Source organism: Xyrauchen texanus, chromosome 11 (assembly GCF_025860055.1).
Source record: "Xyrauchen texanus isolate HMW12.3.18 chromosome 11, RBS_HiC_50CHRs, whole genome shotgun sequence".
Taxonomy (NCBI): domain Eukaryota; kingdom Metazoa; phylum Chordata; class Actinopteri; order Cypriniformes; family Catostomidae; genus Xyrauchen; species Xyrauchen texanus.
Window position 1 is genome coordinate 34,844,170 of NC_068286.1, and position 24,577 is coordinate 34,868,746.

Here is a 24,577-nt window from a genome sequence, read left to right on the forward strand (position 1 = left end):
TCGTCCACGCCCTCCTCTTCATCACAGTCATATATATTAATTTAAGTAAATTTCACCCAGACTAAAATAGCATATCATTTTAGTTGAGTAAAATAACAGGTAACACTTTACAACCAGGCTCCGTTCTTTAATATTAGTTAATGTATTAGGTATCTAGAACTAACAACGAACAATATATTTTTTACAGCATTCATAAATCTTTGTTAACCTTGTGCGACCCCGCATCCTCATACACGTACATTGTGTTTTTGTCATGGCTCCGGTGTGTTTGTTGCTTTATTCTGTGTGTTTTGTTATTTTCTCTCCCTCATGTCTCGCATGCAAAGCCGGCATGCATGATCAGTGTTTCCATGGGAATATTGATTGTTCCTTGGGGAATGCTAATCATGCAACTAACTAGCGTGCTAGCAACACCTGGTTCTCCTCTAATTCACTCCTTACTTAAACCCTTCATGTTCTCACTATCCTTGCTAGATTGTTGTTTGATGTGAAGTAACTTACCTCACTCTCTCTGCCTAGTTGGTCCTGTCTCAAGTATCTGTTTGGTTGCCCATCTCTGTCTCTGTAGTGTGGTTACCTTCCAGCTTGCTGCACGCTTGTTCTCTGCACTCACAAATCTTCAATGGAGGATCCCTCGTCTCTGCCCTTGTGTCGGGAAAGTGATTGCCTTCCAATCTGCTGGGCGTTGTTCCCTGCACCTCACTACACTTCTACGGAGGATTCCTATGAGTCTGCTCCTGACTTCCACAATGCACACACTCATCTATGAACACACTCTTCACAGATCTGGCTATTGTGCTGCTACTGTGTGCACTCATCCCCAAAAGTCCTTCCCTCAACTGCAGCCGGTGCCTGGATCTACAGTCTTTGCCAGCACAGTTAAAGTTATCATTTATTGTTAATAAATCCTTTGAACTGTTTCTCTGCTCTTGGGTCTCATTGTCTCGCTCTCACTCTCTGACAGAACAATCTAGCCAACTATGGACCCAGCGGAGGAATCTACTCTTCACCGCATCGAACCGGGCTCTGGAGATGATGGCGTCATAGCTTACTGAGCTCACCTGCTTTGTTCAACAACTCACTCAGTCACATTTGTCATGTGGAGCAGTTATACTTTTACCTGATCCAACCTCCATCTGTGAACAGGTATATCAATGATTCTCTGGCAGGCGGTCTCATCCTCTCTTCCTTGTTGCCGGCAGGGGTGGGGTTCTTCTTCATGGATTAGAAGGATGGTGTAGACACTGTATAGATTATTGGTGGCTGAATGTAATCACGGTGAAGAATCGCTATCCTTTGCCACTGATGTCCTCAGCTTTCGAACACTTACAGGGAGCGTCCATCTTTATGAAGTTGGACCACCACAATGCTTATAACCTTGTCCGAATTAGGAAGGGGAATAAGTGGAAGACGGATTTTAAAACCCATAGGGAGCATTTTGCATCCGTGTGCCTTTTTTTTCATACCACTTAACACCAGCAGAACAGAAGTACGACGTCGGTAACCGAGAATTGCTGGCTGTCCGGTTGGCCTTGGGCGGGTGGCATTGAGCGGGCTCTAAGAATGTCAATCCTGACTCGTAGTCTAAATTTTTCGAATTCGAGACCTCCAACATTCCACCGGATACCATACTACCACCCTCCACTCGAGTGGTGGGCATGGTATCCTGGGAGGTGGAGGCTAAAGTCCATGCTGCGCTACGAAACATTGCACCCCCCTGCCACATGACAGGCAGGTTGTTTATTTGTTCCGCGATCAGTCCTACAGTGGGGTCACTCATCCAATGATGCTTAGCATTGTATATCTTTAGTATTTGTGCTTTTACCAATACACAGTGTTAACAAATTAAATCTTATTGTAAAGTGTAAATAACATTTTATTTGATGATAATGAGCAAAATGACAGAACAATTTTAAAACTGTAACAGACCATACTTCAACCAAATATAAAACAATGTATATATACACTGTATATACTACTTTTTAAATAACAATTAATTAAACATAGTTCAAACATATTAAAGAATAATGTAAGAGTATATGTAAGAGTAAACAACATGAGTAAACTGACCTGAATAACTGAGCTCCTTACAAAAAAGCACATCATAATTATAGAAGTTAATTCCTCACGTTTAGGATACATGCAACACATTTTTAAGGAAGCAGGGTTTTTCACAGTGCAATTTATGCATTTTGACTAGTGTATAACTTCTGCAAGTTCACCTGTTAATTAGTTTTATTGTCTGTGCAGTTGTAATATTATGATCATGTTATGGATAAAGCTGATTTGTCTTGGGGAAATTCCTAACTGTAACGATTGAGCAACGAGGCAGACGAGGAGATGTGGATCCAAATGCAATTTAGAATTTTATTAAATAAACAAACAAGTAAACAAAAGGAACAACCCTCAATGGGGAAAATAAAACATAAAACTGAAAACTAAACATGATGAAAACAAACAGATGGATTCCAGACGATCCTAAAGAAAAAAACCAAGGACAAAAAACTCACAAAAAACAAAATGAGGGCACCAGGGGCAGACAGGCAGACCAGGGGGGCACAAGAGCAAGAGGGCAGTCCAAGGGGCACAGAGGGCAGGCAGGAAGTCCAAGGGGGCAACGAGTGGCAGACAGGCAGTCCAGGGGGGCAAAGATTGGCAGACAGGCAGTCCAAGGAGGCCGAGAGGCCGAGCCGGGAGAGGCGGAGCCAGGAAGGAACTAGGAGGCGTCGGAGGCGAGGCTGAGGGAGGCTTCGAAGGCGGAGCCGGGAGTGGCTCTTGCGGCGGGGCCGAGGGAGGTGGCGCCGTAGGAGGTTCTTCAGGCGGTGAGCTGGAAGGCTTCGGAGGTGGAGCCGAGGAAGGTTGAGCTGTAGGAGGCTCGAGAGGCAGAGCCGTGGGAGGCGGAGCTGTAGGAGGCTTGGGAGGTGGAGCCGTAGGAGGCTCGGGAGGCGGAGCCGTAGGAGGCTTGGGAGGCAGAGCTGTGGGAGGCTCGGGAGGCGGAGCCGTAGGAGGCTGAGCCATAGGAGGCGGAGCCCTGGAAGGCTCGAGAGGCTTGAGGGGCGGAGCCCTGGTAGGCTCAAGAAGCTTGAGGGGCGGAGCCCTAGAAGACTCGAGAGAGACTTGGGAGGCGGAGCACTGGAAGGCTCGAGAGGCTCGAGGGGCTTGAGAGGCGGAGCCCTGGAAGGCTCGAGGGGCTTGAGAGGCGGAGCCCCAGGAGGCTCGGGAGGAGCTCTGGAAAGCTCGGGAGACTTGCGAGACGGAGAGGCGGAGCACTGGAAGGCTCGAGAGACTTGCGAGGCGGAGCCCTGGGAGGCTCGGGAGGAGGAGCCCTGGAAGACTCGAGAGACTTGAGAGACGGAGCCCTGGGAGGCTCGGGAGGAGGAGCCCTGGAAGACTCGAGAGACTTGAGGGGCGGAGCCCTGGAAGGCTCGAGGGGCTTGAGAGGCGGAGCCCAGGAGGCTTGGGAGGAGGAGCTCTGGAAAGCTCAGGAGACTTGAGAGACGGAGCCCTGGAAGACTCGAGAGACTTGAGGGGCGGAGCCCTGGAAGGCTCGAGGGGCTTGAGAGGCGGAGCCCTAGGAGGCTCGTGAGGCGGAGCTCTGGAAAACTCGGGGAGCTCGGAGGACAGAGCTCTAGGAAGCTCGGGAGGCGGAGCTCTGGAAAGCTCGGAAGGCAGAGTACTAGGAAGCTCGGAAGGCGGAGCTCTGGAAAGCTCGGAAGGCTCGGTAGGCAGAGTACTAGGAAGCTCGGAAGGCGGAGCTCTGGAAAGCTCGGAAGGCTCAGAAGGCAGAGTACTAGGAAGCTCGGAAGGCGGGGCACTGGGTAGCTCGGAAGGCGGAGCTCTGGAAAGCTCGGAAGGCGGAGCACTAGGAAGCTCGGAAGGCGGAGCTCTGGAAAGCTCGGAAGGCGGAGCTCTGGGAGGCTCGAGCGGTGCTGACTCTTGGACGGGCGCGACCACTGGCGCTGGCCTTTGGACTGTCATGGCTACTGGCGCTGGCTCTTGGAAGGTCGTGGCTACTGGCGCTGGCTCTTGGGCGGTCATGGCTACTGGCGCTGGCTCTTGGGCGGTCATGGCTACTGGCGCTGGCTCTTGGACGGTCATGGCTACTGGCGCTGGCTCTTGGACGGTCATGGCTACTGGCGCTGGCTCTTGGACGGTCGAGGCTACAGGCGCTGGCTCTTGGACGGTCATGGCTACTGGCGCTGGCTCTTGGACAGTCGAGGCTACAGGCGCTGGCTCAGGGACGGTCGAGGCTACAGGCGCTGGCTCAGGGACGGTCGAGGCTACAGGCGCTGGCTCAGGGACGGTTGAGGCTACAGGTGCTGGCTCACTGACCTCAGTGGCGACACGCACTGGCTCACTGACCTCTGAGGCGACAGGCACTGGCTCACTGACCTCTGAGGTGACAGGCACTGGCTCACTGACTTCTGAGGCGACAGGCTCTGGCTGGGTTACCGTGGTATGCGCCGGCTTGGGTTCGCTGGGTGCTGAGGGCAGAGCCAAGGGGGGTTTAGGGCACGGGGCTGCGGCAGGCGGAGGCTGGAGAGCAGAGACCTTTCCCCTTCTCCTCTTCCTCCGGACTGATGCGACTGGCGAAGCTGGGACGCTGTTCCTGGTCAGCGTGGCTTCAGGCTCGCTGGCCGTGGCTGGCAAGGGCTCTGGCTCGCTGACGGTAGAGGCCGCAGGCGCAGGCTCGCTCACAGTGACATGCGTGGGTGCTGGCTCGCTCACAGTGACATGCGTGGGCGCTGGCTCGCTCACCGTGACAAGCGTGGGCGCAGGCTCGCTCACCGTGACAGGCGTGGGCGCAGGCTCGCTCACCGTGACAGGTGTGGGCTCTGGTTCGCAGACCGGGGCAGGTGTGGGCTCTGGTTCGCAGACCGGGGCAGGCGTAACAGGGAGAGCCTGGGACGACTGAAGAGTCTCCTCAGTAGGTGGAGAGGTAGAGTCCTTCCCAGCATGGCCCACAGTGAGCGGGGAGCCGCACAACAGTAAGGTCACCTCCAGGAAGTCGCGGAGAGTCCAGCCGCGTGATGCCGGCGGAAGCCGCTCCTTCAGCCAGCCACTCAGGTTGTCCCTGAAGAAGACCACAAGGGAGGTGTCTGGGAAGTCCGCAACAGCCGCAAGTTCCAGGAAGTCGCAGACGTGGGCCTCAATCGGACGGTCCTCTTGCCTCAGGCAGAGCAGGTGGTATCTGGTGCGTAAAACCGCTGGATCCATGGTCTATCGTTCTGTAACGATTGAGCAACGAGGCAGACGAGGAGATGCGGATCCAAATGCAGTTTAGAATTTTATTAAATAAACAAACAAGTAAACAAAAGGAACAACCCTCAATGGGGAAAATAAAACTGAAAACTGAAAACTAAACACGATGAAAACAAACAGAGAACTCGGGCAGGGAACACATACCAGGCAACAACAATCAAAACACATTCATTAACAAACAACGACTGACAGAGACTGAACAAACAGACAGGGTTTAAATACAAGAATGTGGGACAAAGGGGCCAATGAACAAACAGGACTCAAACAAGATAACAAGGTGATCGACAGAAACCAAAGGCAAACAAATGAGGGCAGGTGCAAACAATGAACGAAAGCTAACAAGGAGACTATGGAGTTACACAAGGGACAAAAGTGAAAACTAAGGAATGCAAAAGTGACAAAAATGGCAAACAAAAGGGCAACAGTGAAACAAGACAAGGTATACATAACAGAGCCCCCCCTCAAAGGATCGGAATCCAGACGATCCTAAAGAAAAAAACCAAGGACAAAAAACTCACAAAAAACAAAATGAGGGCACCAGGGGCAGACAGGCAGACCAGGGGGGCACAAGAGCAAGAGGGCAGTCCAAGGGGCACAGAGGGCAGGCAGGAAGTCCAAGGGGGCAACGAGTGGCAGACAGGCAGTCCAGGGGGGCAAAGATTGGCAGACAGGCAGTCCAAGGAGGCCGAGAGGACAGGCAAGCAGTCTATGGGGGCACAAAGGGACAGGTTTAGGGGGCCAGGGAGGTATCGATCGGGCAGGGACAGGTTTAGATGGCCCGGGGGCTGGCCATAAGGCAAGGGCCGGCTCAGGGGGCCTAGGAGGAGGCCACAGGACAGAGGCCGGTTTTGGTGGCCTGGGAGATGGCTGTGAGCCAAGGGCCGGTTCAGGGGACTAACATACAATAGATCAATTCTTTTTAGAATTTTATTACTTAAAAAAAAAAAAAAAATGGTCAAGGGGTTACATTTTTTTTATATAAATGTATAAGACAAAGTGAATATGTTTTTCACCCTTTCTAATTACATTTCTTAATCTTTTAACTCAGTTACTGGTCCTGTGGTGTGATAAATTAATTTGTAAAAATACAAATAATCCATGTAATCCCTTTATTAAAATTAAGTGATAAAAACATGTATAATAATTATAAAATAATTTGATAAATTATGTTTTAAGTAGTTTTAGATGAAGTATAGCATGTCGCAATTATCTCTGCTTGAAATGTCATGTCAACTACCCATGTAACAACATAATGTTATGTAAGGCTAGTATGTATACCACAAGTAATAATTGTCTCATATGTGGTTTACATTTTGTGCAATCCTGTTCTGTCATGTGTGTGTGTTTGTCTATAAGCTTCAATAACATGATTTGCTCACACCCTGTTCTAGCTCCGTCTCAGTGAGAAATGATTAGTGTCACACTTTTCACACAATCACTGCAGGGTTTTAATGTGTGTTTGTGTGTGTGTATGTCTTCACTCACACTGTAGGGCACTGTCAAAACACAGCATCCAACACACCTTAGAGATATAACAAGTCATTAAAAGAACACATGAGTGAGCAAATGATTAAGAAAATGAGTGTGTGAAGTGCCGAGAACATATAAAGCTAAAAAGAGAGATCGCAAAGAAAAAAAAAGAAGAATAAATTACCATAAAGAAAACAAGCAAATTATTTCTGTTAATAGCCAAAATAGAGATACAAATGAAAAAGGAAAATAAGTAACACATTTAAATATGACAGAGACACATGTGTTCATGCACTATGCTCCGGTTTATTGCCTGAAATAATTTCCTAATAAATCAGTTATGAAACCATTGCCTTAAGAAGGGACATTTTCGACTGTTTGTGACTGAGCTAACACTGTTTGAAGTCTTCTGCATAAAAAAAATAAAAAATCCAGGGTGTGAAATGGAAAGTATAAATGAAATGTTCTTTTGCTCTAATAGTGAGGCCACTGCATTTTCCATCACAGCCACAAAAAGGCTTTGAGCTAGTAAACGGAATATTGATTGCTTATGCTTTCTGAACCCCCTTCTAGGCAAAGCTAAAGGAAGAAAATTACGATTTGGGGGATATAAAGTTTAAAGACTATATCTTACCTTTTCCCATTTCCTCTGTGTGTTCAGAACAATGACAACCAGTTTGGGATTGACTTGGTAGCCATCATCCATGAATGAATGATCTTTACCCCCCAGACTGACTCCCATCATATATCTGAAAAACAAAAACAAACAAACAAACACACAGACACACACACATGCCTTAAAAGATAAGTATTGACTGGGTTATAAGAGGCTTTCAAATATATATTGTCAAGCTGCTTTCATTAACTAAATGTGCTTTTCAGTTTTGTGCCTGCATAAAAGTCATTTAATGAAATATGTATAAAAAGTGCTCCAAGTTAGGTAAATGGTAAATTGGTAGCAATATACACACTCTCACACATGCAGAGGCAGCATCAACTAAATAACATTGCTGACAATAACAAAGCCATTAGATGAGAAGTCTATTTCCCAAAGACAAGAAATTACTTTTGTGAGCTTATATGACTAACACAAAATGTCTCGGGTTACGTATGTAACACTTGTTCCCTGAAAAAAGCGGAATGAGATGCTGCGCTTTGCTAAGCGCTTTGGGAACAATCCTAGTTGTGACCGAGCTGTGAATATGTGTGTAACACGTCAATGAACATTGACCGGAATTTATAGCCTCGGCTGATGCAAAACAGCGCAGCATCTCATTGCGCTTTTTTCAGGGAACAAGGGTTACATACGTAACCCGAGACGTTCCCTTTACAAAAAGTTTCACTTGATGCTGCACTTTGCTAAGCGCTTTGGGAATGCAATACCCACGCCGCCGCACTGGGGCTGTCCGGACCCCTACGGTTGTGAAGTGTGCTCACAGGAACGAGAGAGGTCTCAGACATGAGCTTGAGATGTCGACTCAAGGGCGTAAGTGCCCGGAGTAGCATAAACATCTAAACCATAAAATTTGATGAATGTGTGCGGAGGGGACCAACCTGCCGCATCACAGACTTGCTGCAGAGGGAGACCTCTAGCCAAGGCTTTAGAGGGGGAGAGCCCTCTGGTAGAGTGCGCCCTAAAACCTACTGGCGAAGCTTGACCGCGTGCCTCGTAGGCCCGGCAGTAATGTCCCTCACCCAAAGTGACATAGTCTGCCAGGCGGTGACCGCAACCCGGTCACGGCTTCCAAGTGAAGAATTGCTGCCCTGACTTTACTCCACTAGCAAATGCGGTGGACATAAGTCTGAAGGGTGCAGACTGGACAAAGTCTGAGAAGTCTTAGCTGCTCCGGCGTTACAAACGGCAGGGAGCAGAAGGCTTAGAGAATAACCGGCCAAGGGTTGCGAAAGGCACCTTGGGCTGGTAGTCAGGGTGAGGGTGCAAAGAATGCTTTTGGTCATACCTGGGGGTAACTCAAAACAGGACGGCAAAAGAGACAGAGCCTGTAGGTACCCAAGTCTCCTTAGAGACGTAATTGCCATAAGAAAAACCATCTTGAGAGTCAGAAGTCTACCAAACTCTGACTCTAGAGGTTTAAAAGGGGGGTCTTACCCTATGAAGAGGTCCTAGCAAGGATGCCTCTTAGAAGGCACCCCGCCCACCAAGGCGTGGCAAACCGAAGTGGAGGCCACATAGAACCTGGCAGTGGCGAGGCAAGTGCCTGCTGACAGTTCTTTCTACAGAAAATCCAGAACTGAAGCAAACTGGCATTCATAAGGCCAAAAAAAGTTTTTAATCAATATTTTGACATGTTTGCATTAATTCTGGTCTCATCGTGCTCAATATTTCAACTTGAAATACTGGAATTTTTATTATTATAATTTCTACGAGTTAAAAAGTATTGACTGAATAATATTTTGTGATTCAATAATTTATGCTACAGCTAAGGCCTTTTAGCAATTTTTGCAGTGACCTTCAACCTCTTAACATTGTCTCATTCCCTGATGGAGGAAACGAGATGTTGTGTCAATTGTAGTGGGGTTGTGTGTCTTGCCCAAGGACACTTTGGCATGTGGAGTCGTGTGGGCTGGGAATTGAACCACCAACCCTGTGATTAGCAGCCGACCCACTGGGATAGGGTATTAGGGCTGTAGGCAGCTAAGTCTGTCCACTGTATGTGAAAAACAGGCTCCTAGAAAGGCTTTGACCATATTAAATGATTCTACTCAATTCCTTCACTCAGAATTTTACATCCTCCCTTCAGGTCAGCGATACAGAGCTCCAAAGTTTAGGACTGTCAGAGCTTCAAGATCTTTTTTTTTAGTAAATATTGTGTCAGTTGATCATGTTTATCTGAGCTAGGGGATGATAAGATAGAAAGTTGTTTATATAAAGATTGAAATATGGTGCTGTACTTTGTTATTTCAATTTTTATAGTTGTGACTTGTATCTGTTTTATTTGTTTTATTCTGTATACCCTATTGTATGTATATAGGTGTTTGCCATCAGATACTTCAACAGAAATTGCCCTTTGAAGGGACAACAAAAGATTTACTAACTAACTAATGTTGTAAGGTTGCACAGTAGACTGGTGCTACGGTAGTATCGCAATACTAAAGCTTCAAAATACAGCCAGTGCCACAGTATTTTTTTAAACAGCAGTACCGTCAATACGGTAGTATCGTAAGTTATGTTGCATGTGCAGTAGTAAATATAATTTTTGCTAAAACCTTTATTTGAATTAGACCTTTGTCTGCAATAACATTAAAAATATAGTCTTTTGAGTGGCGTCCCCTTCATGGGTGCAAAATTCTGTTTTGAATTTGCCCCTAATATGGTATTGTACTTGCTAGTTTTTATTATTGGGGGGGAGTGAATCTATGCCCCTGTGTGTGTGTAATCTGCACTCACGCTGCTGCTTACCAGGAGAGAGGGGCTGAAGGGGTTGTAATATTGAAACAGCTGCTCAAAACAGTCTTTTCAACGTTATAATATATTTATTTTTATGTTAGCAACAATCAAATATATCACAGGAATAACTGAATAAAAGTTTAAAGCCATTGCCGTTTGAACTGGTTGTTTTGATGTGGCGAAGTAGTTTTTATTTATTTGTTTATGTCAAACTAAGAATGTATAAGGTAACAAGTCAGTCCATTTGAGCATTCTCCCAAATCATTCATAATTTGTTTTCACCACTTCAGGAGCATCAAGTGGAATGGCTAGTTTCTAAGAACCACCTTTGACAAACTTTTTTAAGAATTAACACACTATCTTGTGATATCATGATACTAATTGGTACTACTTCTTTAGCTGGTATAGTATTGTAAAATATGATTATGGTATCATGACAACCCTATAAGGTAGTAGTTTTAAAATCTATTGAAAAACCCAAATTGGTTGACCACTAATCATTGGGACACTATTATGTCTAGGTTAATTATGGCCCTGGTAGTCTGTGCCTGAGGTGGAAATATATGATTTCTTAAAAGTTCAGCAGTAACCTTGTGAAATGCAAAGATGCATTAAAAATAATAGTATTTTTTCCTGAAATTTTCCAGGACAAATGCCACTGTTTGCGGAGAATGGTCCTAAATCTCTCTATAATTGGCTCTGTTGGCCCTTAAATCTTTCATCACATGGCAGTTGGATCACCATTATGCTTTTTGTCAAATGCCAGATGTGTTTAAACATGGTCTTTTATGAATAGTACTTTCTTTTGTGCCTTCCTGCCATATGTTGTTTTGTGGACCTCTTGATAATTGTTGACTGTTCATTTCAACTTTTACTGTGTTCCCAGCTACTGAACTCTGTAACTCTTTCAAAGTGATCGCTGGCCTCTCGGTGGCTTCCCTCACACATTTGCTTGTTTGTGCAGAGAGTTGTTAGAGATGCCCTTTTCCATATGGTGTCTGGGGGGTTTGAAAAAAATTGCAGTTCCTAATAATTGAACCAACAACACTGGGACATCCAAAGCCTTGGACATTGTTTTGGAACCTTTTCCTAATTTATCCATGTGTTTAAAATAATCTCTGACATAATTAGAATGCTTTTTAGTCTTCAATGTCACAGTAGTCCTTTACAGTAGAAACATCTGAAGGAGGGAACGAGACGTTGTGTCGAAGAAGCGACACTAGGGGTCTCTCTTGAGCACCGAATATACCTCTGAACTATGGAAAAAGGCCAATGAGAAGTTGGCAGACAGAATTTGCATTTCCGGCCCCGGACATACGGGTATAAAGGTGGAGAAATGCATCTGTTTCATTCAGGATTTTTCTGAGGAGCCGGAAATGGCCCGCCCACAACAGTGGCTTGGCTCAGCGACGTGGCCGGGAGGACACAACGTCTCGTTCCTTCCATCAGGGAACGGAGGTTACATCCGTAACTAGACGTTCCCCGTCTGTCGCTAAGGGTCCAATTTAAATCACGCCATGTGCTGAGCCATGTACGTGTACTGCTGACACAGGAGCGGGCAGGTACTTGATATGCCAAAACGACCAGCTGTATCAGACTGCACGTACCCTTCCCCAATGCTCCATAAAGTCGTCGGAAACCCTAATAGTTACCCTAGACAGGGGAACAAGGCGACGCTTGCCAACATGGGAAAGGGCCGAGCCTAGCCGGGCCTCTTTTCTCTCTATGTTTCTCGCATAGAGCAAAACGGCTGGGGCCCTTACACGCATCGTGGTAAGGGGGTCTTACCCAGATTCCTATTCTTTTAGGGTGAAAAGACCCTGCAGAGACCACACCCACCCAAAGAGGGGGAGGTAAAAGTGGCGAAATACACCACATGGGCTTTTAGGTCACATGTGGGAAGTAGTGCAGTGGTAGATCCTGCCTCTTCAGAGGGAGGAGTTGCTACAGACACAGCGACCGGGGGGCAGCTGCAACTGCCCAAGGGAGATGCGGGTCCACTCGTAATTAGACCGTACCGTGGAAAATACACACAGATGGAACGTCCACGTAGGAGCCCTAACCTGCAGAGCACCTATTCCAGTACAGGGTAGATTTGAGTACCCGCAGTAGATTTGGTCGGTGAATTCCTCCGACGAATTGTGGACCCACGGGGCTAGGGTGGAGTCATCCAGGGAGCCGAGTGAATGGGCTCTCCTGGGAGAAAAAGCACACGGTATTACCTCAGCCAAGAGAAAAGGCATTAGGTGCAAGCGATTCACCCGGACAATCCGTCAGCGTGTTACCGAGTTCTACCGGCTCAGACCTGAGAAAACAAGGGGCTAGACTGACTCTACCCTGAGATTGTAGAATCTCGCAAAGGTATTAGGTGTTGCCCAACCCGCTGCTCTGCATATGTCTGCCAGGGAGGTGCCTCTGGCCAGTTCCCATAAAGAAGCAACACTCCTTGTTGAGTGTGCTTGGACCCGCAGGGGGGGGGGGGCATAGCCCGGCATGGTGTCCACCACCCAATGGGAGAGCCTCTGTTTGGAGACAGCATTCCCTTTCCGCTGTCCACCGAAGAAGACTGCTCAGAACGTCTAAAGCTCTGCGTGCAGTCCAAGTAGGTATGCAAAGCATGTACCGGACACAGCAACGAAGGCGCTGGGTCTGCCTCCTCCTGGGGCAGCACTTGCAGGTGCACTACCTGGTCTCTGAAGGGCGTGGTAGGAACCTTGGGCACGTAGCCCGGCTGTGGTCTTAGGACCACATTTGTGTCTGCCGGACCGAACTCCAGGCAAGTGTTGATGACAGAGAACGCTCGCAGGTCCCCGACCCTCTTGATAGAGGCGAGTGCGATCAGCAGGGCCGTTTTTAAGGAGAGGGCCCTGAGTCCAACTGATTCTAGCGGCTCGAAGGGGGGTCTCTGAAGGCCCGAGAGGACCACAGAGAGATCCCAGGAGGGGAACAGGCTTGGCCGGGAGGGATTTAACCTCTTAGGAACCTGATAATCAAGTCGTGCTTACCCAAAGACTTGTCGTCTACGGCGTCGTGGTGGGCTGCGATAGCAGCTACATACACCTTCAAGGTGGACGGGGACAGCCTCCCCTCTAACCTCTCCTGCATTAATGAGAGCACTGACCTGACTGCACACCTTTGTGGGTCTTCGCCCCGAGAAGAACACCAATTCGTGAACAGGCGCCACTTTAGGGCGTAAAGTTGCCTAGTAGAGGGGGCTCTGGCTTGGTTGATCGTGTCTACGACAGTAGGTGGTAGATCAGCTAGATCTTCCACGTCCCTTCCAGGGGCCAGACGTGGAGGTTCCAGAGGTCTGTGTGTGGATGCCAGAGCGTGCCCCGTCCCTGAGAAAGAAGGTCTTTCCTCAGGGGAATTCGCCAGGGAGGGGCTGTTGAGAGGAGTATAGATGTAGAACCAAGCCCGGGTGGGCCAATAGGGAGCCACTAGTGAGACTTGTTCCTTGTCCTCCCTGACCTTGCATAGCACCTGTGCAAGAAGACTCACTGGGGGAAATGCGTACTGGGCCAGCTGTGTGCCAGTGCATCTGCCCCGAGGGGAGCCTCTGTTCGGGCATACCAAAGCGGGCAGTGTGAAGTCTCTCGGGAGGCGAACAGGTCTACCTGAGCCTTGTTGAACCGTTCCCAAATCAGCTGGACCGACTGGGGGTGAAGCGTCCACTCTCCACTGGGCAAGCGTTGTCGTGACAGCACGTCTGCTACCACATTGAGGTTGCCGGAGATGTGAGTGGCATGTAGCGACTTGAAAAAGAGGAGACGATGGGCGAGTTGTGACATGTGACGGGAGCGTACGCCACCTTGGCGATTTATGTACGCTACCATGGTGGTGCTGTCTGATTTGATCAAAACGTGTTTGCCCTGAACTAGCGGTAGAAACTTCCGCAGGGCAAAGAAAACAGTCAGCAACTCCAGGCAGTTGATGTGCCAGCGCAGCGGGGCCCCTTTCCAACGGCCCGCAGCTGCGTGCCCGTTGTACACGGTGCCCCAACCCAATCTGGAGGTGTCGGTCGTGACCAGGACGCGTCGGGACACCTGCCCTCAGAAAGCAGAGGTCTGTCCGCGTGCCGCGGCGCCATGCTCGTCTCGGGAATCGAGTCTGTAGTCAGTGCTGAAGTGTTCGGTGTGACTGCCGCGGTGGATGCCATATGCCCCAGGAGCTTCTGGAAAAGTTTTAAAGGGACCATTGTGCCTGGCCTGAAGGTGGCAAGGCATTTCAGCACTGACTGCACGCGCTCGTTGGTGAGGCGCGCTGACATTGAGACTGAGTCTAACTCCATGCCGAGGAAAGAGATGCTCTGAACTGGGGCGAGCTTGCTCTTTTCCCAGTTGACCTCTGCTGTGCAGAGAAGGAGAAAGCCGCTGAAGTGCGCCATAAATACAATAGCAGTAATCGCTCAGAGGTGAGAGGGAACATGTGTGTGACTCGCAGCTCGCTGCATACACGACCATCGGCCTTCTCTGCCTTTATACCCGTATGTCCGGGGGCAGGACATGCAAATTCTTTCTGCCAACTTATTGGCCTTTATTCGTAGTTCAGAGGTATATTCGGTGCTCAAGAGAGACCACTAGTGTAGCTTCTTCGAAACTACGTCGAAGTGAACAACAGACGGGGAACCTGAATAATTATCCCATAACTGTCATGAAATTGAGATAATGATTCAAATGAAAAACCTAACTGTAGGGTTAATGTGTCCTCAATAGGACAATTTGTCACTAATCTTTGAATGTATCGCTTCTGCAACAAGAAAACCAAAAACGGAACACTATAAAAAATTTTGATAGGTAACTTAACTATAAAATTTTATTCTTGATTTGGTTCATCTAAATGAAATAGTTTTAATAAAGTCAAAAATATAATTTAATATGACTGAATCAATTAGGAACACCAACATAAGTCATTTTGAAGGCTAAGATCAAGTAGAAAAAACATCTTCTTTTGTGTTTCATGGAAGAAAGAATACTATATGGATATGGAACAACATAAGGGTGAGTAAATGATAACAACATTTTCCTTTTTGAGTGAACTATCCCTTTAAGGTGCACTGCACATTTTACTGTGTATGTGTAATTAAAGTTTTTATTTTTTTTATAAGAAACATCTATCAATGTCACATTAAAAACATTAATTTTGCTTAATAAGTGCTTAGAATTAAAATATCACTAAACAATGATTTTAATCATTTTAGTCTATTTAGGAGTCTGACTACTTTAGCAAGGCATGAAAACATTACTCCAAAAAGTACTCCATTAAATAACAGAAGCTCAAAATTCAGTACATCTCTGTGTAATGCACAATAAAGAACAGCTCAGCTGTGCACTGCTCAGAAGGCACAAACACACACATTCTCTCATCAAGATTTAATTACGAAACAGGAACAGAACTAGAAAATGGGGTTTAGCTCTAGGCGGAAAAAGAACAGGGTCAGAGCTACACCTGCTACTCAAATACAGCTTCTGGGGGGTGGGGTAGAACACTATTCACAGTGACCTTTATTTTCCAATGTCTTCTGCAAATTATTGAGAGCTTAATGCTAACTATGGTATATAGAGTTTGTGGTTAATAAAATGTCATATGTGATGATTCAAATTGCTTTTTTTGAATGCTAAGCCTCATGGCATGATCTCAATTAACACAGTTAAATGTTAGTCAGAGATTAGATAGTGTAATGCATATTAAGTGATGGTAGTTCCAAAAGGAGCCAGAATTGCTATTTGCGTTTGCTAACACTAGAATGGCGTTTTCCTTTAACCGAAAACAGACTTTCAAAAATGCTCTCCATGAACACATTTGGAAAACGATAGCATTAAGAAAAGGAAAACATGGTTTTCAAAAGAAAGCACAAGTGTTCTCAAGAAAGAAAATCTTGAAAATAATGAAAATGAATTGAATGGCATGGGATTGTGGGGACAGAGCACAATCTTAATAATTTCTGCATGTTTCACATTCATATTGCGGGGAATACCCTCTATCTAGTAGCTCTGTCTTCATCTCTTCTTCTGTTGTGCAGCATTCAGCAGCTTGTGAGAGCGCACAGTGGGGAAGCATTTTTATTGAACCTTAGATGTTACATATATAAACGGCTATAAACTGGTTAACTGGACATGCAAAGTGTTGTACCACATCTCTGTAAGCAAGCGATGTGATAAAACTATCGCTCCTGTTTATAAACAAACAAAGCTGTCTTCATCGCAAGAGTGCAATGTTAGAGTTATAATTTTGTAATTATAATTTCTGTAATTAAGTAGTTATTCCCAGGAATTGTACTTTAAGTAACAATTGCATACTTTTAGTTGAGTACATTTTAAGTTCTGTAACTGTACTTTCAGTGCACTATTTTCCCACCGTCTGTGTTCGCTACTTCCCTGTCCTGATTTTATTTTTATTTATCAACATGATTGGCTAGGGATAGTCTTGTGACTCATGTCACATCAAATCGCACGTAAAAAACGTAAACGGCAGCTGTAGATCTGGAGCTAACTGTGGAGGATGTCTCAAGCACATTTCAACAACTGAAAATCTCGGCCGCACCTGAAAGGGCTTTTCGCAGTGAAAAAGGCCAATTGCTTGATTGTGTCAGGTGATCTGTTTCTCACTCAACCTATCATATCTCTTCTGAAGACATGGATTTAAACACTAGAGTCACATGGATTAGGCTACGTTTATGCAGATTTATGTCGTTTTTGGAGCTTAATGATATTGGCACCCTTTCACTTGCATTGTATGAACCTAAAGAGCTGAGATATTCTTCTAAAAACCTTAATTTGTATTCAACTGAAGAAAGTCACACACATCTGAGATAACATAAGGGTGACTAAATGAAGAGAAAATTGTCATTTTTGTGTGAATTATTCCTTTGAAGCCTAATGTGGCCCCTGTACTAAACCATTACTCTATCCCTCTATTGTGCGGGACATAACACGGCAAGTGACCCTGCTTTTTTAGTGGGTTTTCACAGGGTTTCTGCAGGTATCATCAAATCTAATTTAATGCTTTGTAATGCCTTTTTTAATGGCATTTTTAAAAAGTTTAATGCCATACATGACCCATGACTAACCACGTATACATATATATATATATATATATATATATATATATATACACACACACACACACAAGGTCAAAAATTTTGGGTTTTACTATCCTTATGGGGACATTTGGTACCCACAAAGTGATAAATAGACGCTCACATATATATATATATATATATATATATATATATATATATATATATATATATATATATATATATATACACACACATATATATACACATATATACACACATATACACTCACCTAAAGGATTATTAGGAACACATACTAATACTGTGTTTGACCCCCTTTCGCCTTCAGAACTGCCTTAATTCCATGTGGCATTGATTCAACAAGGTGCTGTAAGCATTCTTTAGAAATGTTGGCCCATATTGATAGGATAGCATCTTGCAGTTGATGGAGATTTGTGGGATGCACATCCAGGGCACGAAGCTCCCGTTCCACCACATCCCAAAGATGCTCTATTGGGTTGAGATGTGGTGACTGTGGAGGCCATTTTAGTACAGTGAACTAATTGTCATGTTCAAGAAACCAATTTGAAATGATTCGAGCTTTGTGACATGGTGCATTATCCTGCTGGAAGTAGCCATCAGAGGATGGGTACATGGTGGCCATAAAGGGATGGACATGGTCAGAAACAATCCTCAGGTAGGCCGTGGCATTTAAACGATGCCCAATTGGCACTAAGGGGCCTAAAGTGTGCCAAGAAAACATCCCCCACACCATTACACCACCACCACCAGCCTGCACAGTGGTAACAAGGCATGATGGATCCATGTTCTCATTCTGTTTACGCCAAATTCTGACTCTACCATCTGAATGTCTCAACAGAAATCGAGACTCATCAGACCAGGCAACATTTTTCCAGTCTTCAACTGTCCAATTTTGGTGAGCTCTTGCAAAATGTAGCCTCTTTTTCCTATTTGTAGTGGAGATGAGTGATACCCGGTGGGGTCTTCTGCTGTTGTAGCCCATCCGCCTCAAGGTTGTGCATGTTGTGTCTTCACAAATGCTTTGCTGCATACCTCGGTTGTAACGAGTGGTTATTTCAGGCAAAGTTGCTCTTCTATCAGCTTGAATCAGTCGGCCCATTCTCCTCTGACCTCTAGCATCAACAAGGCATTTTCGCCCACAGGACTGCCGCATACTGGATGTTTTTCCCTTTTCACACCATTCTTTGTAAACCCTAGAAATGGTTGTGCGTGAAAATCTCAGTAACTGAGCAGATTGTGAAATACTCGGACCGGCCCGTCTGGCACCAACAACCATGCCACGCTCAAAATTGCTTAAATCACCTTTCTTTCCCATTCTGACATTCAGTTTGGAGTTCAGGAGATTGTCTTGACCAGGACCACACCCCTAAATGCATTGAAGCAACTGCCATGTGATTGGTTGATTAGATAATTGCATTAATGAGAAATTGAACAGGTGTTCCTAATAATCCTTTAGGTGAGTGTACAAATGTTACATTTTTAAAAAGCCCATGTCCAAATTGTAACCATTCAATCTGACAATGATGCAATGATGATAATCTTGGATATTTGAGACAATCTACATAATTTAAATAAACTGTATCACTCTGAACTGAATTAGAAATGGCTCAGGAGACAGCTTAAAATATAAAAATGTATTTGCAGATATGTCAAATTGAATTTAACATAGTACCAATCAACTAGATATTGAATGCTATAGGGATACAGAAAAATCAGTCCATGACTGGAAAAAAAGCCATTATGTTTCTGTTTGTGTAAATTGTACCGCCATCGAATACACGTAAGCTCCTTCAACTATAACCACAAATTCTATCAGTCTGAACAGTGAAGGAAAAACTCACTGTTCTTTTTAAGGCTGGAAATTAATGTGTGCAAAATTCAAGTGCTATAGAAATTACACAGTTTTAACTTTAACTTTGTGTAAATAAGAGAATTGATTAATTGCATTAGTTCGCTCACTTTTAGTTCCAACTCTGACTCAACATTTTTCATTTCATTGCATTTGTCCTTGTATCTCCTCATAGTATTAGATTTTGTAATCATTTGAGCCATGAGTGTGTTAGATTTGTTTTTGGCCTGCTCAGCTAGTTGATCTACATAATTCTGAAGGCTGGCGCACATATCCATCAATACCTCCCTTTTCTTTTTCAGTTCTTCCAGCTCATCTTCCAAAGCCTTTCTCTTAAGTCCACAAATGGCACCCTCTCTCTTGCTCCTCTCTTCATCAAGGTAGATACTGTATATGGTCCTGGCTGAGGCTACAGAAGCCAGCAGTTCACAATTGTCCTGCATTGTTATCGTAGAAATTATTATGAAGTATGGGTCCACATTTTAAAATGTAGCTGGTTTTGTCTTTTCCACAGGTGAAAATTTTGGCTATTTGCGAATCAGGAAACATTCCCTGGAACAACTCAGAAACACCTTCATTTGATGCGTATGAGTGGGGCTACAACTCTGCATGCAGCGTCGCATTCGAACCAAATGCTGGTCAAAGTTCGATCAATTTTCCTTCGGTAGTGGCTCCGCAGGAAGCGGTGGTCACTACAGCAGCAGTTGTGGTGGTAGTAGTAGTTGCTGAAGATGTTACTTTGTCGGTCACGGCGAATTAACTTGAGATAGTTAATTGCGGTCTGCCTTTTACAGCCGACTTGTGGTCGGACTGCATATGAGATTTTTCGGCTCCATGTTGACAACCATGTCCTAAATTCTTTGTCTTCTAGCCACTTTTGCTGGAATTTGCACTTACCCATTTCTTTGCAACTTTACTAAATTTACGTTCTAACTCCTCCAGGTCCCAGCCCGCCGCTGTCCAAACATCCGGCGTTACATAAATTTTTCACCGGCTGGAGGCAATTACCAAACTGGAACCGCGTGTTTATCATACCAATGTACATATTTTGCGACAGCAAATCTAAGTTATTAATTGTGAAGGCTATATTCAAAATAAATTGGTAATATTATTTTTTCTAAACTATCTAAAATGTTTAATGCCTGTAGGAAAAACTTTTTATGCTTTTTAATGCTATTTAAGGCCTTATTTTTTGCAAAATCCATTTAATGACTTTTAATGCTTTTTAATGCCCAGCGGAATCCATGCACACATATGCACTGTGAAATTCTATGGCGAAATACAGTTATCTCAACGGGAATCCATGCAAACATGAATTTCGTGTGATGACTTCCTGTGGCAAAGAATTTTGCTAGGTTCACACACGCATGAAGCCAAGCCATCTTCATGAATTTCTGCTGAATTTCGCCATGAGAATGTATGTGTGACCACACCTTAATACAGCTAGAAAGGCAGAAACTGCAAAAATGTGTTGTGCAACCTTCAGAGAAACACTTTAAACAGACATGTGAGCTATGTTCTCTGCCATGTGAATCAGTCAGGTTTAATAAATGATTTGCTGTTTGGCATGCAGCTTGTCATGAGAAACAAGGTTACGAGTTAGGCTATCACTTGTTTTTCTCTGTTTCATTCCACTAAAAACCATCTGGAAGAATAATAAAATCTATGAGAATGCTGCACATGATCTCCGATCATCTCGTGAGGTACTGTGACAGAGCAGTTCGCTCATACATATTGTGAACGCAACTCTGCAGGTTCAGTAATATATACATGCATCTTTGTATTAAATAAACAAAGATGAAAGTTAAAACATTTGTTGTATTTTCTTTTCTTTAGGCAACATTAATTGTATTAACAACGCAAAACAAACACATTCGATAAGAACACACATTCCCCTTCTGTCACTCACTCGACGTTGTGTCGATTGTAGTGACACAAGGGATCTCTTCTGAGAGTCTCGCGTACCTCTGAACTTGAAAAAAGGCAAATGTCAAATTAGCAGACAGAATTTGCATGTCGAGCGTGTGGCGGTGCATGACAAAATCGGTCCATTCCATGCCCATATATGGAACCGAAACAATTAAGCAAAATGATAATAAGGAAGGTAAAGATGGAGACAGAAAAAGTTGAGAGGAGCTAGTAGAAAGCGAGGTGCACGGATTACCTGAGGGTGTATGAGATCGGTTCCTAAGCTAGAGCGGGACGCGCTCTGTGTTTGCCCAGTGTTAACGCCGGAGTGAACTTATGCCGGCTGCAGAGTTTGTCATCTTATGCAAAGGATGTGGTCAAGTAACCAGCTCAGGTAATGTGCCGGCAACCAGCTTCTCTGCATCCTCAAGCCCCGAGAATAGTTCTTCCTGCCATCCCTGGTCAGTGTTTTGCAAACACACACACACCCACACAAACACGCGCACACGCACATAACCGCATACATTCACAGCCCCACATTCGCGCCTCGCTCAGAGTGGGTATTGTGTGTAGCTTTCCCTTTTCTTTAAATTCAAGAAATGTTTTCGTGCCAATCTAATTACTATCTATTTCTTTTTTTGTTGAATGTTTTTATATGCCCTTGTGTGATTTAACAAGTCCCTTGAAGAGAAGTGTTTAAAGTTGAATGGGCACAGTGTACATTAACGAGAGAGAAGTTGCAAGGTTGTTATTCCTTCATCCATGCAATGTATGATTAGAAATAATTAGGTCTTGGCGATAAAAAAGATATCTCAATATTTATCATGATAAAAAAAATCATGATATTGATGATAAACTTTTGAGCAATTTTCAATATTAAGCCTATGTTTTACGACGACCAGATGCATGTTGCTAAAAACTAGGGCTGCCCCCTGATAGTCGACCAAAGGTTAGTCAATGAGAAGAGTCTTGGTCGACCAAGTTTTGATTGGTTGGTTGGTTGCAGAAAAAAAAACCTTCACAGGTAACCGGCGAACACCGTTATTACCGCTGGTTGGACAATAAGTGGTACTATGGGGTAATATTCGTTAAGCAGGGTTAGGGTTAAGCCTACACAATAAAGCAAGACACCCTGATTTAAAACTTTAAACAACATTTTTTATTTATTTGAACTAAAAATTCAAATGAAATCGGACAAATAACAAGTGCAATTAAAATGTGTGTTGTTCAACTTATTGAAAAATTGTTTTACAACAATTGGTAAGGACAACATCTCTCTGGCAAAGAACCTACTTCATAAATACATTGTGTGTGAATGAATTTGTTTTGTTCCCTCCTTCACGATATATATATATATATATATATATATATATATATATATATATATATATATATATATATATATCAGTATATATTTATATCAGGGCTGTCAATCGATTACAATTTTTTATCAAATTAATTACATGGTGTCCCGATTAATTAATTGTGATTAATCGCATATACAAATATATGCTGAGAAAGCCCCTCATATAACAATAATTCAATATATAATGATTAAATAATTATACATAGTTATCTTTAAATATAAAAAAAATATAAATATATATATATATATCTCGGGTGCGTAAACAGAAAACATAAATGTTTTAGGTCACTGTGTCAAGTTAAATATAGTTTAATACTTAGAACTCAGCTTGAGATCTCCTAGTTCGGATTTGCACTCCATCAAGTGTTTTGAACGCAAGAACGTAATGCACGTTTGTTATGTGCTGCTGCTGGATGGTTGTTTTCTTCACTGTATATATAATATATATATATATATATATATATATATATATATATATATATATATATATATATATATAGATAGATAGATAGATAGATAGATAGATAGATAGATAGCAATATCCAACTGGTGAATCTGTGAATATTCTTTCTTTAGTGAATTTGCATTGAAAATTAAATACATAAAAAACTTAAACCAAATACATTTCTAAATTCAAAGTGATCAAAAAAATGATATGCAAGTATCCGTCTAAACATGCAGGTGGAAAATTACTTACACAAATTAAGACATAAAAACAATTATAAATGTAAAAATAATAATTATAATAATGATAATAAATCATGGTTCGAGGTGAATGTGTATTTGTATTATTTTATGTTTTAATCAGACAGGCTGCAGAGTTGTGTTCACAATGAAGTTGTGTAAGAATTTACATGCTTATGAGGTAAATGTTGACCTTCAAAAGACGCGTGAAGTCCTTTCAGCATTAGTTTTTATAAGAGGTTCTTTCTCCAGCACTTGATCATTGGCACGGACTTGCTGTTGAGTGTTTGTTTTTGTGTGTCCCCACTAAACACATTGCAAAGACCCCGATCTCTTGCAGTGTTAACAACTCAAACGGAGCTGGAAAATTCTTTTCAGAATCTAATGTCAAATGTAAAAATAATAATTATAATAATGATAATAAATCATGGTTCGAGGTGAATGTGTATTTGTATTATTTTATGTTTTAATCAGACAGGCTGCAGAGTTGTGTTCACAATGAAGTTGAGTAAGAATTTACATGCTTATGAGGTAAATGTTGACCTTCAAAAGACGCGTGAAGTCCTTTCAGCATTAGTTTTTATAAGAGGTTCTTTCTCCAGCACTTGATCATTGGCACGGACTTGCTGTTGAGTGTTTGTTTTTGTGTGTCCCCACTAAACACATTGCAAAGACCCCGCTCTCTTGCAGTGTTAACAACTCAAAAGGAGCTGGAAAAAAAATTTCAGAATCTAATGTCAAATGGGTGCATACCTTAATCTCGATTAAGAAAAATTAATTAGCATTAACACATTAACGCTAACAGCACTAATATAAACACTTCTTGCAAAAACAATTACAGCCGAATTATTGCGGAGCACATCTTTTGGCATTCATATTATTATTTTGCTTGCTTATTTTTGAGGTAAAACAAGTGGCTTGTATTACGAGTAATTATCGTCATGTGACAGTTTGCATTTTATATTTTTTTTGCTCTGTGTTTTGTTTTGTGAACCTACACCACAGAGGTCTCACCTGTTTTAATAACAAGCTCCTCTTCATTTTCTTAACTTGTATGGGAGTCCTCCCATGTGCAGATGTTTTTCTCAGGGTTTTTCCTGGGTAAAAAATTATTGAGTAACATGAGTGATCCTGCTCTATGCTCTTGGGTAAATATTGAGAATCCTACTGAACTCGCTCGCACTTGCATGCTCCGGAGATAGCGTACGAGACGTTAACATGAAACGTTAACATCTTGTCAGATGAGAAGCATATTAAGCACTTATGAAATGCTGAACGCAAGATGAATGTAACTGAATTTGTTTGGGTGGTGGCCAGAATTTTTTGAAACCCTGTCCATGTTTCTTTAATTCTTTAATTCTCATGTGAAACCCTGCCCACTGATAGATAAGCCCATGTTGTGCACAATAATATATACATTTCGCAATATACAATATATAGCAAAATCTCTATCGAATGACACTTTATATCGTCGCCATGATATACAGTATATCATTGTATCGCCCAGCCCTAGTGATGAACATTTTCATTGAAAACAAGGGAAAAAGTTGAAGTAAAATGTCTGAACAT

General features: G+C 43.5%; 1 protein-coding gene across 1 annotated transcript in view; it reads right to left on the bottom strand.

The window, feature by feature from the left end:
* LOC127651424 (glutamate receptor ionotropic, NMDA 2A-like) overlaps window positions 1-24,577 on the bottom strand; it is a 213,785-nt gene that overhangs the window by 18,744 nt on the left and 170,464 nt on the right. The window contains exon 5 of the mRNA XM_052137234.1: window positions 7,367-7,481. Within this exon, the coding sequence (XP_051993194.1) occupies window positions 7,367-7,481 (115 nt within the window). The remainder of the gene's footprint in view (window positions 1-7,366; window positions 7,482-24,577) is intronic.